Raw genomic sequence first — 18861 nt, 5'->3', positions numbered from 1 at the left:
AGACAGAGATGAGAGAGAGAGAGAGAGAGAGAGAGAGAGAGAGACAGAGACAGAGACAGAGACAGAGACAGAGACAGACAGAGAGAGAGAAAGAGACAGAGAGACAGACAGAGAGACAGACACACACAGAGACAGAGAGAGACAAGAGAGACAGAGACAGAGACAGACACACACACACACACAGAGAGAGAGAGAGAGAGAGAGAGAGAGAGAGAGAGAGAGGAAAAGTCTGATTCAGCAGTCTGTGATTTGGGACAGGGCTAAAATGAGTCCTGAACCACCTCACTCCCCCAGGACAAGTAGCCCAGCCAAGTCACAGAAACACAGGCCAGAGCAGAACAGAGCCTCAGAGATGAGGCCTCACTGTGTGTTCTACTCTCTCCAACTTCTGTTCTTCATGGGCCCTGCCCTGATCTAGGAGGTGAGCAGTCTCACAGACTTCTTTTACAGAAGCAGGGGCACTTGAGCCTAGGATACAGCCACTCCTTCCCCTCAAATCTCCCCCTACCCCTGTAGTCTCCTTGTTTGCCTAAGTCATTCATAGAGATGGGGAAACAAAGTTAATTGGGGTCCTCTGTGATGGCTGTACCATGTCTTTGGGGGTCCTGAGCAGGCCCTCCCATCTCATAGAGACATGGCTGCCATCCTTTGAGAGCCCTAATGAATTCTTTAAATTGCCCTGATCAGCCATTTCTGCAGGCACACAGGCCCTGTCTTCAAGTGCTGTTTAGTCTAAGCACAAAGGTGACACAGGGAGGCACCAGCTAGAAGAGTATCCGAACACTGCATCAGCCACTACCTAGCTGGGGAGCTCTGAGCAAGTCACTTAAAACCCCTCTCAGTCTCAAAGTACCTCAAAGATTGTGAGAATCAAATGGAGCCCAGTCTGCAAGCTATTATTCCAAGGCAATTTGGGGATTTCCTTATTAGACCCTGTTTTTTCAAAGCAAAGACTAGATAAATCTTCTCAGTCGTGTTGTAGAGGGGATGCTTTTACAAGTCTGAGTTGTTATAGACAGCTGCTAGAGTGCCTACCAACTACATTTCAACCTCCTTGCTTTAGAGATGAAACCATTCTGGATAGGAGAAAGGACTTTCCTAGGAACACACAGCCAGTTAAGGGTAAAAAACCTCCAATCATGGATTTGGTTCTCCTGGCTTTAGTCCAGGGCTCTCTGCCTCCAGGCTACCTTAGTCCATTCTATCCCCCTCCTCAGAATATCAAATGACTCTAGGTCAGATGCTGCATGGCAGTGGGGTGAATTGCTTCAGATCCTATATCCTTCCTTCCCACCCTTCCCCCTCTACCTCCTGCCCTCCCCAACACCCAAAAAGATGTATACTCTGGAAGCAAAGTTCATTTATTAAAGTTCAAGTGAGTAGGGGTTGGCAAGACCCCAAGAGGGCAACCATGCCTTCCTTCCCAGTTCTATCAGTCTTTTGCCTTCTCCCTCTGTGGTACTGGGGAACAGGAAGGCACTGTCTTGCCAAAGTCCTCCGAACCCCACCCCAGTCTCTTGGGAGTCCCGGGTCCCACCCTGCCCCACCCAGAAACAGGATGGCCATCCCAGAGATGCAGACTTCATGACAGCTTGTCAAGGAAGGTGAGCAGCGCATCGTGAAAGTCATGGGGCTGGTGGAGGTAACAAGCATGGCCAGCTTCCTGCAACTTCACTATGGAGTGGTTGGGAAGGTGGCGAAGCTTCTGCAGAGACTCCAGGGCCAGGCCTTTGTCTAGAGCTCCATATATGATAAGCGTGGGTGTCTGTAGGGGGATAGTAGTGGAAAGGGAGGAAAAAGTCCAAGCTTGGTAAGTCCTCAAGCAGGGAGCCCCCAGGTCAGCCAGGAAGCTGACCCGCTAGTCCATAGCCCTCTCCTCTGGGCTTCCTGTCTCAAAGCCTTGGTCCTTGACCTTCGAGCTTCATCCCAGGTCCCTGCTCCCCTTCAATGTTAGGTTTGAAGTCCACCTCCACTGGGCAGCCTTTCCAGAATAATACTATCAAAGCATTGATAAACTGGGTCCTTAGTTCAGGAAGGCATAGATGCCTGTGGCTCCTTCCATGGTAAGCTGTCTCAAGCTCACCAATACCTCCCTGAAGATGGGACAGTGTCTCCTTTCTCTTGGAAAAAGGGAGACCACGAGAAGCACAGTGAAATCCACAGGTGTTTAGTGGTCTGGTAGGGAGCAGCTGCCACGATTTTAACCTACATTCTCCAACTCTAAAGCCTCTGTAGTTCTCCCAACAATCAAAAACCATGTCCTCCTCAGGGCAAGTTCTCTTGAGGAGAGCATCTCAAAGAGGACACAGAGATGGTGGCTCCAGAATCAGAGGGCTGGGTTCAAATCCTGCCTCCAACTCTTACTACCCCTCCCTAGGCCTCAGTTTCTACACTTCTCTTCTAGTTTCTTCTAGTGCTAAATCTATGATCCTGGGAAGGTGTGACTCCCCCCGGACTAGGGAATCCCAGTAACGCATGTCCCCCCACACACACACCCCATGCAGCACCCTTCTGCAAGTCTCCCAGATGTACCTTGATGACTGAGAACTGTTTGTGTGTATAGTTCTCAGTGAAGGTGGGAGCAATGGGGACAAATCCACAAAGTTGCTGGTGAGGAAGCATCAGGAAGGGCAGAGAGTAGAGGCCACTCAAGGAAGGACTGACTAACACTGGGTTTTTCACTTCCAGGTCCTGTAGAACTCGATCCAGGAGATCTGCCCGTCCAACCTCTGTCCTGGCTGCAGGGGAGGGGGATGAGTTCCCAAAACCTGGGAGACAGAAAGAGGATGGGGGTGGGGAGGGGAATGGGCTCCTGATGGCCCTCCCCAGCTTCCCCCTTATTTTTCAGCCCTGAAGCCACCAGGTCTTGCCTGAGATCCTTCTTTCCCTGAAAGATCCCCCTCATGGATCCCGGGTCTCACCAGGGAGATCTAGAGCAATGGCCCGGTAGCCCCTACGGGACAGCTTCTCCAGGGTCCCCAGCTGCTGCCAGATGTGTGAAGTGAAGGCCTTTCCATGGAGAAACACCACCTCAATCCTATAGAAAAACAGGATATGTAACCTGGGGGTTCAAGGAGCCTGGAACCTCCTCCCGCACCCCCAGCCTTGGACCCCTGAGAAGGGGAAGAAAATCCAGCTGAGTGTAAAAGGCCTCCTCCATCACACTGACCTTCCAAAGATTTCTATTTATTTAGGAGGCACCCCTCCCCAATCTTCCCTAGGAGCTCCAGCCTTCTCTCCAGTATTCTACTGGGGGAGAGGAGATGGTATGAAGAGATAGGTCCCAGGGACAGGGAGATTTCTAAAGCACTTTACAAAAGCACTTTATCCTTCACATTTTCTCATCTGACCCCATGAGGCAAACAATGTGCCAGAATTATGATCCCATTTCACAGATGGGAAAACTGATGCTGAGAAGGGTAACAAGATTCCTAGGATAAAGGGAGTCAGAGCTGGAGAGGCCCCCCAGAGACCATTTAATCTAATCCCTTGATTTTTCTAATTTTTCAAAGGAAACCTACACTCAGAGAGGGAAAGCTATTTGTTCAGGGTTACCCAGGTAGGGACAGGAAGAGTTGGGCTTGGCCTCCAAATCCAAGGCTTCCAGGTAAAGCTAGGATTCAAAGCTTAGGTGTGGTGATGCTCAGCCCCAAGAGCTAGAAGTCCGGCATCCTTGAAGCACCGGCCAGAAGGGAGAGGGCCGGTGACTCTGGGAGGCCAGCACCAGCAGAGGGGGCCTTTGGACAGGCACGCACCTGTGTCGATTGTAAAGGGGCTGCACCTCCCTGTAGAAGAGCGAGGAGTTGCCGTGGCTAAGGCCAGCCAGGATGGTGACATCATATCTGTCCCAGGTCCAGAAGAGGGGCTGGGGTAGACTAGGCAGCCCCAGGTAGAGCAGTAGAGTGAGGAGCAGGCCCAGGGCCAGCAGGACCCCCTTGGGCAGTTTGGGGGCACCCTGCATGCCCTGCAGGCAACAGGAAAGGGAGAGTTAAGGAAGGAACTTCCAAACACACACCCTTCTCATCGGACACCATATCTAACTGACCCCACTGGAACTGGTCAGAGAAAAGGTTCTAGCCCATCCCCCTGGGGTTATCAGAGCCAACCTTAGTTGGAAGGTGGCCCATCTAGCTCTGGGGCCCAGGACCCAGCTTCCACGCCGGGTCGTTCCCTCATTCTCCCAGGCCTGGGGTATGATCGAGTGCATCAGGGGCTGGGCTCTCCCCCATCCAAGGACCCACCCCAGTAGCCAAAGGTTCTGGGTTCAGGACAAATCCACAAAGTAGCTGGCGAGGAAGCACCAGGAAGGGCAGAGTAGAGGCCACTCAAGGAGGGACTGACTAACACTGGGTTTTTCACTTCCAGGGCTCTCCCCCCATCTCCCTCAAGCTTGCTAAGTCCTCGAGTAGGGAGGACTGAGGTCCATGTGCAACATGGAGACATCCCAGAGGAACAGTGCCCCACCCTTCCTCACCAATAGAGTTGGTGTATGGGATCCCCCAGTGGTGGCTGCAGGATGACTTGAGGAGAATCCTGGGAAGCACATTTCTATTTAAGGACAGCTCATCCCCCATGCTCTTTAAGGCTCTTTTCCTCTCTGACTGCCAGATTCTATGTCCCCTCCACAGATGCATATGTCCCTTACAAATGGTTTTACCCCCAGATCTTATGCTTTCATACACAAACATCTTATATGAACTGTCCTCTTCCTTATAGATCTCTTAGACATCCACATGCCATGTCCCTGTCCTAACCCCAACGTCACCCCATGAATTTGCAAAGACATTTTTTCCCATCAAACCCAAAAGGCCCTGGGCTTTTTCCATCTGTCCCTGAGGTCCTCGTAGGGTGTCTTAGACTCACTGACCCAAATCACAGGAATTCCTCTTCAAGCCAAGCAACAAGTCATTTGCAAGGCCTGATTGATGTCTGAGACCACTGCCACTTACCCATAGCCCCTGAAGGGACAGTGTCCTGCCCTGCTCCTTCCAGAATCAGGGTGGAAGAGAGAGAAACCCATTGCCCTTCAGGCTCGGGTTTCACCAAAGGAACTTTTACTATCAAGCAAAGGGAAAACTGGACTATAAGGACCACAAAACTATCATCCTGGGCAAGAGAATCACCCTGCTCAAACTCCAATTCTCCAGGGGAAAAATCTGTCTGTTTGATCCCTGGGCCTACCCTGGGGCACCTATACCAATCCAGGATTTCCAAACCCCCTTACTACTAATGTACAAATCTTGTTCCACATCCTCAAACTGGGTGCATTCCTACTACTGTCTACTTAAACCCTGCTCCATAGTTCAGCTCTGCCCACCCCTTCCATTGTGCCTTCTGGAATGCTTACTTCAGAATGAATATATTTCCTTTCATTTCAAACCACTTTCTTCCTTTATTCCTCCTTCCTTGGCCCTTCCTGAAACTAGGCTCCCTCCTAACGAAGCCCACTTTCCTTATCACACTTTCTAGTATTGGCTACACCTTCTCTCACTTCTACCAGTCATGATACTGGGAAAGTTGAAATATTCCTAGATTCTTACTGATGCATCTTCATCTTCACTAAGTAGTCCTTCCTCTTTTGAGTTTCACTCCTTTCAAATTTATCACAGAAGCCAAATAGTTCTATGTATTTTCAGAATGCTCTCTCCACAGGATCTTTTTCATACTTTCATACAAGCACCACATGTGATGCCCTCTCCTAACCCTCTAGGTTCACAATCTGGATTCACACTTCATTTTTTAAAAAAATGAAAACATTTGCTGAGAGTTCTCTCTTCCCCTCTCCTTTTTACCTCACAATATTAAGATTTCCTCCCTTACTCTGGGGTCTGATAGAAGGGACCTTTTTCCTTGCCAAAGTCAACCCTTCTGTAACCACCCTTCATCTCATCCCTTTCTGTTTTCTCCAGAAGAATGCCTCCAGACTCTATCTTCAATCTTTTCCTATGTACTGGTTCCTTCCCTGCTGTCTACAAACTTGTCTGTGTCTTCCCAATCCTTCATTAACTTGCTCTTGATCCTGCTACCTCGGCTAGTTAGAATCCTTTTGCTCTTTTCCTCTTTGTGGCTATCTACACAATATCCTTTAGACTCACTGGCCCAAATCACAGAAATCTCTTGAGAAGGTCATCTACCCTACATGCGTCTCCTCTCTTTTAAAGTATCAGCAACTTCTAAACTTCACCATTCAGTTAAAGTCACCAATGCACTTTTAACTGCCTGCTCCACAGCAATAGACACTGTTGATCACTTTCTACACTCCAGGTTTTCCCAATACTGCTGGTTAGGCTCCCATCTAGATGTCTGACCAAACCACAGCCTTGGCTGGTTCTTTATCTATGTCATCCCCACCAATCAAAGGTGGGGATGCTCTGCCCTATGCCTTCTCTTCTTCCTTATTATTACCAAGGTTTCTTAACCTTTTGTGATAATCTGGTGAAGCCCATGGACTTTTCTCAGAATAATGTTTTTAAATAATTGAAGGGGATTTAAATTAATGTTAATGAAATTAAGGACGTGCTATCTTTCTCCCCCAAACCTTGCCTCCTACTGTCAAGGACATGGCCACCCTCCTAGGCCCACAGACCTGAAACCTTGGCTCCGTTCTCAACTCACACTCAATCATATTGTTCCTACTTTTTCACAACAGTCCCTTTTCTCTATTTATACAGCCATAACTGTAAGTAGGTACTCTCATCACCATTCTACAGTTGAACACATTGAGGTAGAGATTAAATGATTTGCCCACACAACTAGTGAAGTGTCTAAGGCAGGATTTGACTTAAGTCTTTCTGACTCCAGGCCCAGAGTTCTATCCACTTAACACCTAGCTTTCCCATGGAATAGTGGAAGGAATATTCAATTTGGAGTCAGAGGAGTTAGAGCTAAAGTCCTGGCTATGCCACTTGTGTGGTCTTAAACTCCTAAGACTAAATTTCCTTATCTGTAAATTAAAACAGTTGAATTAATCTACAGTTCCTTTCAGTCTTACAATCTAAGGATCCTATATATAAAATCGAGATAATAACAATAATAGCTAATGTTTATATGGTGCTTAAGATTTGCAAAGTGTTTTTACACATATCATTTCATTTGCTCCTCACAATAATCCTATGAGGTGGACACTATTGGTATTTTTGTTTTACATTCTAGGAACCTGAGATAGAGAGAAGTAATCATCTGAAGCAGAATTAGAACTCAGATCTTCATGAATCTAAGTTCAGCAGACTAGTTACTCTGTCACTCAGCTGTGGAAAGAACATTGGCTTTTTGGTCCAAGTACCTGGGATTGAGCTACAGCTGCTATTTGCTAGTTGTATGAACTTGAAAAAAATCACTTAACTTTCTTGAAGGCAACTGAAATCCTCGACTCAGATGTCACTGGGTAACAGATATTCCCTCTGACAAGGAATGTGGCATAATTTGCAGGATTCTAAAACCTCCCTAATTCCTCCCTTCTCTAATCTACTCTACCTACTCCACCCCCCAGCTACCCCCAATCTACTAATCCCAAAGACTCTTAATCTGGTTCAAGCCTGCCCTAAATCTGGATCTGCCTCCCTGCTTTCTGGGGCACCACCCCCTCCATTCTTGGTAATGGTCTTTGAACAGGCCTTGCCTTAGTCAAACTGAGACCTGTCAAAGATCTTAGATTAAAAAAGCCAAGGTCTCCCACTGCACACTGGGGCTATCTCCAGTTGTCCTGATCCATATTTGGCCACTGGACACAGATGGGTCCAGAGGAGAAAGTGAAGCTGATGACTTTGCACAGTCCCCGGCCCCTTAAATCCAATTCACTTGCATGGCATGACATCACCTTCCTGATATCATGATCCTGGGTCCTCTATGAGAACAAGAAACAATGACCTTGAGAATGGTCCTCAGGTCTTGGTGGGGCATAGGTTATTAGCCTGGCAACTTTGTCACACAACATCTCTGGCACAGAACACAGTCTCTATCACTTATATACATTGCCCTTTACACATTTTGTTATTATGTTCATTTGTTCCTGGCATATCTGATTCTTTGTTGACCCCCATTTGGGGTCAACTGGAGTAGTTTGCTATTTTCCTTTCTTGCTTATTTTAAAGATGAGGAAACTGAGGTAAACCAGGGTAAAATTTCTTGCCCAGGGTCATACAACTACTAAGTGTCTGAGGTCAGATGTGAACTGAGGAAGATGAGTCTTCCTGAATCCAAGCCTGGAGCTCTATCCACCATGTCATCTCCCTTTTATAGATGGGGAAACTGAAGCAGAGAGATGTTAGGTGATTTCTAGAGTCACCCAAATAGGAGTGTGTGGGGCTAGATTTGGACTCAGCTCAAGGCCCAGCACTCTTTTCATTACACCACCTACGTAACTGGCATTAATAATCAGTAAATCTGTGGGTTACCAAACATGAAACACTTACCTTGCTCCTTGCCAGTTTGTGCTAAACATTGAAGGATGGCCAAAGAAAGGCAAAAACAGCTCCAGTCTTTGAGGAGCCCATATGTGAGATAACTAGGTACACATAAGATTAAAATGGATTACGCAAGAGGGAAATCTCCTTGGCAAGAAGAGAGGCCACTTGCAGAGAGTGAGACTGAAGGAAGCCAGGGCAGAGAGAGAGGGAGGAGGGGAAGAAGGGACGAGGAAGGTAGAGCTAGAAAGTGGGGGAGAAGGGGAGAGACGGAGGAGGAGGGGAGGATAACCAAGGTAAAGTCAAGAGATAGAGATGCAAGAGCATAGGCCAGTGTACCAGTGTGCCTGAATTGTTGAGTGTGTGTGTATGTAGGGAAATAAAGTATAAGATTTGGAAATTGAGCTTTATAAGGTGCTCCTGAAGGTAAAAGGAAGCCACAGATGTTGGCTGAGAGGCTGTTGGCAACATCAGACCTATACTTTAGATTTTTTTTTTTTTGCAAGGCAATGGGGTGAAGTGGCTTGCCCAAAGCTAGGTAATTATTAAGTGTCTGAGGCTGTATTTGAACTTAGGTCCTCCTGACTCCAGGGCTGGTGCTCTATCCAGTGCGCCACCTAGCGGCCCCTGGATCTATACTTTAAAAAAACAAAATCTTTTTTTTTTTTAGGTTTTTGCAAGGCAAACAGGGTTAAGTGGCTTGGCCAAGGCCACATGGCTAGGTAATTATTAAGTGTCTGAGACCGGATTTGAACCCAGGTACTCCTGACTCCAGGGCTGGTGCTTTATCCACCATGCCACCTAGCCACCCCTAAAAATAAAATCTTAATAGTATTTTTTCCCAATTATATGTAGAGATAGTTTTCAACATTTATTTTTGTAAAATGTTCTCCTTCCCTTCCCTTGCCCCTTTCCAAGACAACAAGCAACCTGATATAGGTTATAGATGCTTAATCATGTTAAACATATTTCCATATTAATCATGCTATGAAAGAACTAAAGGGAAAGACCACAAGAAGGAAAAAAAATAAACAAATAAAAAAGTGACCATAGTAAACTCTGATCTGCATTCAGACTCCAAAGTTCTGTCTCTGGATGTGGATGGAATTTTCCTCACATATCCTTTAGAACTGTCTTTGATCCTTGTACTACTGAGAAGAGCTAAGTCTATCCTAGTTAATCATCTCACAGTGTTGTTGTTTCTATATACAATGTTCTTCCCGTTCTGCTCATTGGACCTAAACTTTAGGAAAACTTTCTACACCCTCAGAGATTTCTTCAGATTAACCTGTTTATCCTGGGCCTAGAATCAGAAAGACCTCAGTTCAAATCAAACCCCAGATATTTGTTTGCTGTGTGATCCTGGGCAAGTGCCATAAACCTGGCAGATGGGAACAGCAATAGCTCATGCCTCCTAGAAGTGCTGTGAGGATCCAAGGAGATAATTCTAAAGAGCTGATAATAGTGCCTACAACATAGTTTTAATAAATGTTTCCTTCCTTACTTCCCTCCCTCTCTTCCTCCTTCTCTTCCTTTCTCCCCTTTTCTCCTTCCTTCCCTTACCAATGGATATGGTAAGGAGAGAGTTAAGGCAGGGAGGCCAATTAGTCCTGGCAAGAAATAATGGTCTGAATTACAAAAGCAAGTGGCTATGTGAATAAAGAGAAGGGAACCTGGAAGAGAGATGTGCCAAAACACTGGTCACATGGAATCAGTGTGAGCAAGGAGTCAAAGGTTGCAAGCTTGGCTGATCAGAAACATGATGGTATCTACAACAGTAATAGGGAAAATTCCCAAAAGCAGAAGCTCTTCTACTGAAAAGAACACACAATTTGGAATCCAAACACATCGATCTGAGTAGTTCTGTCACTTACCTGGTGAAAAAAATGGCAAAACACTCTAGAATTTTTGAAAGAAAACCCCAAATGACTCAGAGATGACTGAAACAACTGAACAATGCCATTTATGAGCTGTGTGACCTTAGGCAAGTCACCCAACCTCAACCTCCATTTCCTCCTCTATAAAATAATGGCCAGCTGTTCAGTTCCCTGAAATTCAAAACACAAACTCTTTGGGGAAGCACTATCTACTCAACAAGAACCGCTGGGGAAACTGGAAAGCAGATTGCCAGAAATTAGAAAAAGACCAGCAGCGACCACAGCATGGCTCAATAAGCTTCAAATCGCAACAGGGACTAAATATTTAGTAAATGGTCACACCAAAAAAGAAAAATCAGAAAACAGAACTCTGTTTTCCCAGATTGGGATTCTCAACCAAACAAGGGATAGGGAAAAAAATAAAGAAAATTTTGTCTATATAAAATTTTTAAATAAAATTAATGCAATTAGGATAAGAGAAACTGTGGAACAGGAGAAAAATCTTTGCAATAAAATTCTCAAGGCAACTAGGTGGTACAGTGGATATAACACTGGTCCTAGAGTTAGGGAGGACCTGAGTTCAAATGCTGTCTCAGACAATGTTTTACCTGATTTACCTGAACTTAACCCCAATGACCTGCAACAATCAAAAAAAAAAATCCTGATAGAAGACAAAAGTAAATTCATATATAGCCATTCTATGATAGTTAAGCTGTCAAAGGCCATGAATGAACAGGTTGCAATTTTGGAGCGAAAACTATCAGCAACTTTATGGAAAAATAATTTCCAAACAACTTTTAGTAAGAGGAATGCAAATGAAAACAACCTTGGTATTTCACCTCATGCTCATCAAAATGGCAAAAATCATTAAAGACAGGACTATGGGAGAACAGGCACACTAATATGATGTTGATGGACCTGTGAACTGGTTCATATAATCTAGAAAACAATTTTGGGGAATAGGGGAGTTCCCTTTACCCTAATGAAGTAAAAACCAGAAAGATCTTATATAGTACCACGGTAATTCATAGTAACACTTTTTCTGGTTGTTCTTCCATGAGGTCACAAGGGTGACTCGCTTGTGAATTGGATTTAAGTGAGGCAGAACAGTAAAATGTTATGAGTCAGCAGTGGACCTGAAGTGGGAAAGATTTGAGTTCAAATTTGACTTTGGCTATTTATTGGATCTGTGACCCTGGACAAGTCACCTCACCCCTGTATGCCTCAGCTTCCTCATCTGTAAAATGGGTATGATAACACCTTCCTCCCAGGGTGGATAGGAGGCTCCCAGGATAACTGTAAAGCTCTTAACACTATGGTTGGTGTTGTTAGCTATTATTATTATAATGAAAAAGTGGAAGCACAATGGGCATCCATCCACTGGGACGTGATCAAACTGCGGTATAAGAATTTAATGGAATACAACAATGGAGCAAGAAATTAGGTCTTGGGGTTCGGTGGCTCAGTGGATAGAGCACCGGCCTGGAGTCAAAGGACCTGAGTTCAAATGAGGTCTCAGACACTTCATAATGACCTAGCTGCGTGGCCTTGGGCGAGACACTTAACCCCATCGCCTTAAATAAATAAAAACCTAATTAAAAAAAGAACTTAGGTATAGGGTCTGGGGTGATAGCGATTTGGGCCAAGAAATCAGGAAGAGGGAGAATTTGGAGCAAGTGATGCAGGGAAATGTGCAAAATCAGGGAATCGCCCGCCTATGGCGCCCCTGCGGCGGGCGGGCCGGCCCGGGGCCCAGCTTCTCCATCCTGAGCAGCCGCTCTCCTTGGGCCCCCGCGCCGCGGCCCCGCACATGCGCGCCCCCGAGCGGCCTGGGCCCAGCCCCCCCCCCCCCGGGCCCCCGGGGACAAGGTCCGCGGCTCCCCGAGGCCCCCCGCCCGCACGCACCGGAAACCGGGCCTCGCGCTCATGCGCAAACAGGCGCGGACACACCCTCGCTCCCCCGCGGGCCCGGCCCCGCCTCGGCTCGGGCCTTCCCAGGAGCCCGAGCGGCCGCAGCCCCTCCCCCACACTCACCGGGCCCGCCCCGCCCCCAGCGCCGCAGCCGCGCCGCCGTCCGGCGCCAATCTCCCGGAGGGGGCGGGGCGGGCGCGGCCAATGGCGGCGCCGGGCGGCGGCGCGTCAGCGGCCCGGAGCCGAGTTCCCGGACTCGCCGCGGCGCTGCCCGCCGCGCTGGCCGCGGCTCCCGGGAGGGATGGGCGCGGGGGGCCGGGGAACGGGGGTGCGGCGGGGAGGGCGGGCCCCCGGGTCCTGCCCCGCCGCCTCGGAGAGGGCAGCGCCGACCCCACCTCCTCTGCGCGGGCTTCCCGGACCCCTTCTCCGTGCTCGCTCGGGGCCGCCACCAGAGGGCGCCGCCCCGCCGCCCCACGTGGCCCCGCCCCTCCCACCACCCCACATGGCCCCGCCCCTTGCCCCGCCCCTCCCGCCCCGCCGCCCCACGGTGGCCCCGCCCCTCCCGCCCCGCCGCCCCACGGTGTCCCGGCCCCGACCCGCCCGCACTGAGACCCTCCGAGCCCGCAGGTACCGCCCGGCCCGGGCCCGCCTCGCCCCGCCCCCAGGCTCTGCGCCCCCAGCCCCATGGACTTGCCCACTCTCCCTGCTTCCCGGCCCTTCCCTCGCCCCCCAGCCTCACTGCACCCCAATCCCTTCCCCCAGTCCCATGGACCTCTCCCCCAGCCTCACTGCACCCCAATCCCTTCCCCCAGTCCCATGGACCTCTCCCCCAGCCTCACTGCACCCCAATCCCTTCCCCCAGTCCCATGGACCTCTCCCCCAGCCTCACTGCACCCCAATCCCTTCCCCCAGTCCCATGGACCTCTCCCCCAGCCTCACTGCACCCCAATCCCTTCCCCCCGCCCCCAGTCCATAGGACCCTCCCTCTCTCCCAATCCCGCCACCCCCGGACCCCTTGCCCTCTGCCCCGACATCTGGCCCTCCAGTCCAGTGCTCTCTCCTCCAATACAGACTTGCCCAGTCCAGAGAGCCCTCTCTCCCCAACACCCCTGCCCCTTCCCCCTCCTCCATCTTGCGGCCCCCTAGCCCCACGGACCCTCTCTCTCCTCACCCCCATATGCCCAGGTCCTTTCTCCTCCCTCCTTCCCACCGGATCCTTTTCTGGCCCCCCCAGCTTTTTGTCACCCGAGGAACCCCTTTCCCCATCCCCCACAGCCTTCTTTGTCCCCCTCCCCCCCAGGTGGGGCCCAGGCTGAGTCCAGGCCAAAGTGTGAGTCCGGGGAGGGAGGAGTTGTCTTTGTTTCCTTGGCCACCTGCCACCCCAGCTCGGGACAGACAGGATCAGCAGCCTGGATTCGTCCGGTAATAGGACCGTATATCACATATACCTGCCTTCTAGCAGCTCTAGGGCTTGGCCCGTCCCATTTTAAGTGTCTAGGGCCTTCAATTCAATGAGCATTCATCAACTGCTGAGGAGACACTGTGGAGCTCCAGAGCCATGGTCCTCACATAGACAGGAGCCAGATCCACATCCTGGGCTTAGGTGTATCCATTTAGAGTCTAAGGGTCACACCTATATCCTTAGCATGCTACAGGTGATCCAAGAGCACCCAGTGGGTGCCTCAGGTTTGCTTTGGTTTGGAGGATGACAGCATGTGGCTCCAGTGGTCTACAGTCAGAAAGAACTGAGCTCAGAAGTGGCTTCCTATACTTAACAGTTGTGGATCTTGGGCAAGTCCCTTAACCTCTGCCAGCCTCAGTTTCCTCCACTGTAAAATAGGAATAATAGGGCCTCCCCTCCCCCATCCTAGTTGCTGTGAAGATAAGATAATGTTATAAAACACTTGGCACACTTACATGCATATTGTAGACACTTAAATGCTTGTTCCCCTTGCCTTCCCTTCCATGTGCTTGGCAGGAGCCTGTCCTCTTGTCCTTGGCTTCCTCTCTATCCTCAGGCCTTCTTCCCTTCCTAGTCCTTGTTTTCCCAGTCAGATCAGGTCCTCTGGCTGCAACCCTCCCATCCCTGTGCTCTGTACCCCAGCAGGCCCAGCCCTGAAGAGGAAGCATGGCCAGTGTCCAGTCCAATGAAGGCACCATCCAGGTGCATGGACAGCAGCTCTTCTATAGGGAGGCCCAGCCTGCTAGTGGGCAGACCCCTCGCCCCTCGGTGCTCCTGCTTCACGGCATCCGCTTTTCCTCAGAGACTTGGCTTAAGCTGGGCACCTTGGACAAACTGGCCCAGGCTGGCTACCGGGCTGTGGGAATTGATCTGCCAGGTATGGGACAATTGTGTCAAAATGGATGGGTTACCAGACCCATTGATGAAAGTGCCTTCATTCGGTCAACAAGAGACAAGGGCAATGATTAGGAAAACAAGACTGTTTGGGTTACAATTTCAGAGCCTTCTAAATAGATGGAAAGATAAGAGGTCTTGCATCTCATGCTTTCTGAACAGAGCTGTTGGTCCTGCCTTATTCTACCTAAAGGAAAGGGACCAGATTTATAGAATGTCCAAGCTGAACAGGACTTCAGGAATAACCCTTGAAAACAGACCCAGTGAAGCTAAAGTAACATGGCCCTGTCACAGAGCCTGTGAATAGCAACACTGGGGCTAGGACTGTACCACAGGACCACACACATAGTATATCTATGGGGCGGGGGGAGTGTGTGGTGAACAAGCAGATTCACTCAAAGGGTGGAGGAGGCCCCTAGATCTCTATCCTATCTTCTAGCCTAAGTTATGCCCTCCTCTCCCTCTACTGGCCCATGAGCTGGACGATATGGGGGAGAGAATGGGGGATGGGAACGCAGCTCCACCCACCTCTCAGGTAAGAAGGCAGGATGCTTATACGCAGTAAAAACACTAATGGTTATTTGCACATACAGATACCCAAGTAGTCCTCCTCTGTGTGAATGGTCTCCAGATCTATTTATGCAGCCAAGATCTCTTTACTGGACCATCACAATGCATCTCCAACTGGGTGTCCTACACACATCTCAAACTCATCATGTCCAGAACAGAACAAAGACCTGGCTTCTAGTGCTGATTCTTGCTTTGTAATCATGACCCTGAATATCCCTCCCCAAACTTCCCTCCTAGTGTCACCCTCCATCCCCCATCACTCCAGCTGGCTCTGTAGCATCCTCAGCTTCTCACTCTTGCCCAACCCACAGATCTAACTCATTGCTAAATCTTGTCATTCCCCCCCCCCCCATATCCTTTTTTTTAACTCATTTGACCACCAAACTCCTTCAGGTCTTCAGCTTTTCTTCTACAGCCTTCCCAACCACTCTCCCTTTCTTGAGTCTCTCCCCACTCTAATCCATTCTCCATTCAGCTCCCATATAACTTCCTCCTCTGCTCAGTGGATTTAAGGGGTTGCCTCTAGCCTCCAGCATCCAATATCAACTTTTGGATATTTCAAATCTTTTTTTTCCCCTGGCCTTTTCCTACCTTCCAAATAAGCACAGTATGATAGTCCATATTACTGGTCCATGGTAAGCCCTGAATGATCTTATTTGATTTTTACAAGGATCAAAGACAAATATTATGGATATTATCCCTATGTTACAGATGGAAAAGTGAGGCTTAGGGGATCAAATCTTTATCCATGCTCAAGCAGCTAGTAAATTGGAAACAGGATTTGAACCTAACTCAAAGTTAAATCCAACACACTTTCTACACTACACTCTATAAAGGAAGTGAGTTGGACTAGTGGGTATGTTCATATTTTACAAATGGTAATTCATCCTCACCACTCTGCTATTATCATCCCCGTTTACAGATGAGGAAACTGAGACTCAAGGAGGTTGTGACTGGTTATAGGCTGGATTTGCATTTAGCCCTTCATGACTCCCAAGTTCAGAGCTCTGTCCACTATAGCTCCCTGTCAGTTTTTGGCTATAAATGCCGTCTGATACGAAGTAAACTGACCTCCATTGTAGCACTGATATCTTTAGTCTCTTCTGGTTGTAAATCCTAGCGGGTACAAAATAGCTGATTCACTGGAGTAGTTGGGATCCACCATCAGGAAAAAATTCACCCTTCTCTCCATCCCTCCAGGTCTAGGACACTCCAAGGAGGCAGTCGCCCCCACACCCATCGGGGAGCTGGCCCCCAGCAGCTTTCTTCAAGCTGTGTTGGAAGCTCTGCAGCTGGGTCCCACAGTCCTGGTCAGCCCATCTCTAAGTGGAATGTATGCACTTCCCTTCCTCATTTCACCCAGCTCTCAGCTCTGTGGCTATGTACCTGTCGCCCCAATCTGCACAGATAAAGTCAGCCCAGCTGACTATGGCCGAGTGAAGGTATGTGTGTGTCTAAGGGGGAGGGACAGAGAAGGAATGATGATGAAAGGCAATCCCAGCAAGCAGGGATTGAGGCTGCAAAACATCATCCCCTACTAGACTGGAAGTTCCATGAGCAAAGGGATGCTGTCTTAGGGAAAATTTTTTTTTTCAATGTAACTTTTATTTTACATTTTTCAATTAACAAGCATTTATTTTCTCTCCTACCTTGCCATTGTAAGCAAGGAAGAAAGAAAAACGAGAGAAAAAAGAAAAAGAGAAAAAGGAAGGAAGGAAGAAAGAGGGGAAGGAGGGACAGAAGGAAAGGAGGGAGGAAGAGAGTAGAAAGAAAGGAAGAAAGATGTGAGGGAGAAGAAAGGGAAGGAAGGAAAAGAAAGGGAGGAAGAGAGTAGAAAGGAGGAAGAAAGAAGAGTAGAAAGAAAGGAGGGAGGGAAGGAAGGAAGAAAGAAAGAAGGAAGAAAGAAAGAAGGGAGAGAGGGAAGAAAGGAAGGAAGAATAGGAGAAAAGAAAGGAAGGAGGGAGAAAGGGCAGGTAGGTGGTGCAGTAGATAGAGCACCAGCCCCGGAGTCAGGAGTACCTGAGTTTAATTCCAGCCTCAGACATTTAATAATTTCCTAGCTATGTGGCCTTGGGCAGGCCACTTAACTCCATTGCCTTAAGTAAATAAAAAAAAATTCTAAAACAAAAGAAAGGAGGGAAGAAAGGAAAAGAGAGAGAAAGAGAGAAGGAAAGAAAAAAGGAGGGAGGGAAGGAAGGTAGGAAGAGGAAGGAAGAGTAGAAAGAGAGAGAGAGAGAGTAGGAAGGAAGGAAGGAAGGAAGGAAGAAAAGGAAGGAAGGAAGAAAGAAAGAAAGAAAGAACCCCTTATGGCAAATATGGATAGTCAGTTACTTAAATCCTTCTCTTCCCTAGCACCATCTACTCTCTAGTGCTAGGATTGGGGTGAGCACAGTGCTCTGGATAGATAGGTATTTAATAAATAATTGTTAAATATAGAATAGACATTTCTTAAAAAGGGAGTCCAACCTGCTTGGAAGGGGAAGAGCTGACTAGAATTGGAGCATACCATCTACTCTGGGTTTGATCTTTATTGTTCCTTTGTTGTGGGACTCTTAATCAGGGGGAAGCTCTTTGAACTTTGCCCCTGCCATCACCACACTGATGTTTCTCATCTCCTTTCTCATTCAGGGAATAGAACTCCCCTCTGGTGGATGCAGTTAGGGTCAGGAGACCTGGAGGTCAGGGATTAGGAGTGGCTGAGGTGAACAGGTCCCTGAATGGCTTCCTCTACCCTTTCTCTACTCCCTCCCAGACTCCCACTCTGATCGTGTATGGAGACCAGGATCCCATGGGGGAGTCAAGTCTCAAGCACTTGCAACAACTGCCAAACCACCAGGTGATGGTGATGACAGGCGCAGGACATCCCTGCTACCTGGATAGGCCGGATGAATGGCATTCTGGGCTCCTGGATTTCCTGAATGGGTTGTCATAAAGACCTAGGCTAGTCCTAGTCCATCCTAATGGCTTCTGATTTGGGGGGAGGGGAGGGGACTTACCTCCTTGCCTCTTTTACCTGGCCTCTTACCTCTCTTTTTGGCTGACCTGTCAAACAGTCTCCCTGCCTGCCCAGTGGGCCTACCATCTGTCTGTCTGGTATCTGGTCTCTTTGTCTCTCTTTTTCTCTTTCCTCAGAGCTGTAGGCAGATGAGAAGAATCAGGAGAATTAAGGAGGTGCAAACCAGGGATCTAATCCACCTGAAGGGTAATTGGTTAGAAACATTTCTCTCACTGTGCTTCCTCTGCTCCCCTCTGACTCCAGCCTTCCCCAGTTCCTTTTCTGCAGGCTTCTCCACACCTTCTTCCTTTTCCTCTGTCTTTGGCTACACATGTGCTTAGAGATGTCACACATCTAGGAACATCTGCAAATGTAGCAATACATCCATGGATGGGACACACACACACACACACACACACACAGACACATGCCAGCTGAGGTGTCCAGGGGCAAAGGAGCTCCCTGGGATGGTGGGAAAAGTAGTGGCCCCATCTGGGAGGGCTGCAACTCTGGAGTTCAGATGTCCTGGGGTAGAGGCTCAATTCCCCATTAGTGCTTCATTCTGGTCTCTGCTGGGGGAAGGAGGTTACTGTAAACATCTGTTGAGGGGATCTCTTTCTTTCTATCCTACCACCTGAATCTCTGCCACTCTAATGTTTGCCTCTTCCTGCCCTTGAATCATGGGGGCTTGGGAGAGGAATAGAAAAATAAATCAATCAGATACTCTTATCCTTGTCTCACCAGCTCAGA

General features: G+C 48.6%; 2 protein-coding genes across 9 annotated transcripts; one reads left to right on the top strand and one right to left on the bottom strand.

Moving 5' to 3' along the window:
- Window positions 1-1345: 1345 nt before the first annotated feature.
- Window positions 1346-13405, bottom strand: ABHD14A (abhydrolase domain containing 14A). 5 transcript variants are annotated; one of them, XM_074198098.1, is made up of 5 exons: window positions 13362-13405; window positions 3756-3964; window positions 2922-3037; window positions 2533-2768; window positions 1346-1765 (listed from the first exon to the last, which is right to left on the bottom strand). In XM_074198098.1, the coding sequence occupies exons 1-5, from the start codon at window positions 13365-13367 to the stop codon at window positions 1583-1585; spliced, it is 750 nt and encodes a 249-aa protein (XP_074054199.1). In that variant the 5' UTR covers window positions 13368-13405; the 3' UTR covers window positions 1346-1582. The 5 variants fall into 5 exon arrangements, with proteins under 5 accessions (XP_074054199.1, XP_074054200.1, XP_074054201.1 ...); XM_074198099.1 differs by lacking the exon at window positions 13362-13405 and adding an exon at window positions 12586-12662; XM_074198100.1 differs by lacking the exon at window positions 13362-13405 and adding an exon at window positions 12314-12377.
- On the top strand, window positions 12740-18840 carry ABHD14B (abhydrolase domain containing 14B). 4 transcript variants are annotated; one of them, XM_074198105.1, is made up of 5 exons: window positions 12799-12817; window positions 13491-13612; window positions 14298-14529; window positions 16317-16558; window positions 17869-18840. In XM_074198105.1, the coding sequence occupies exons 3-5, from the start codon at window positions 14319-14321 to the stop codon at window positions 18046-18048; spliced, it is 633 nt and encodes a 210-aa protein (XP_074054206.1). In that variant the 5' UTR covers window positions 12799-12817; window positions 13491-13612; window positions 14298-14318; the 3' UTR covers window positions 18049-18840. The 4 variants fall into 4 exon arrangements, with proteins under 4 accessions (XP_074054204.1, XP_074054207.1, XP_074054206.1 ...); XM_074198104.1 differs by having other exon boundaries at window positions 14295-14529; XM_074198103.1 differs by lacking the exon at window positions 13491-13612 and having other exon boundaries at window positions 12740-12817; window positions 14295-14529.
- The last annotated feature ends 21 nt before the right edge of the window (window positions 18841-18861 follow it).

This window comes from Macrotis lagotis, chromosome 8, assembly GCF_037893015.1.
Source record: "Macrotis lagotis isolate mMagLag1 chromosome 8, bilby.v1.9.chrom.fasta, whole genome shotgun sequence".
Lineage (NCBI taxonomy): Eukaryota > Metazoa > Chordata > Mammalia > Peramelemorphia > Peramelidae > Macrotis > Macrotis lagotis.
The sequence above is the reverse complement of the archived record's forward strand: the minus strand, read 5'-3'. Positions and strand labels throughout refer to the sequence as shown.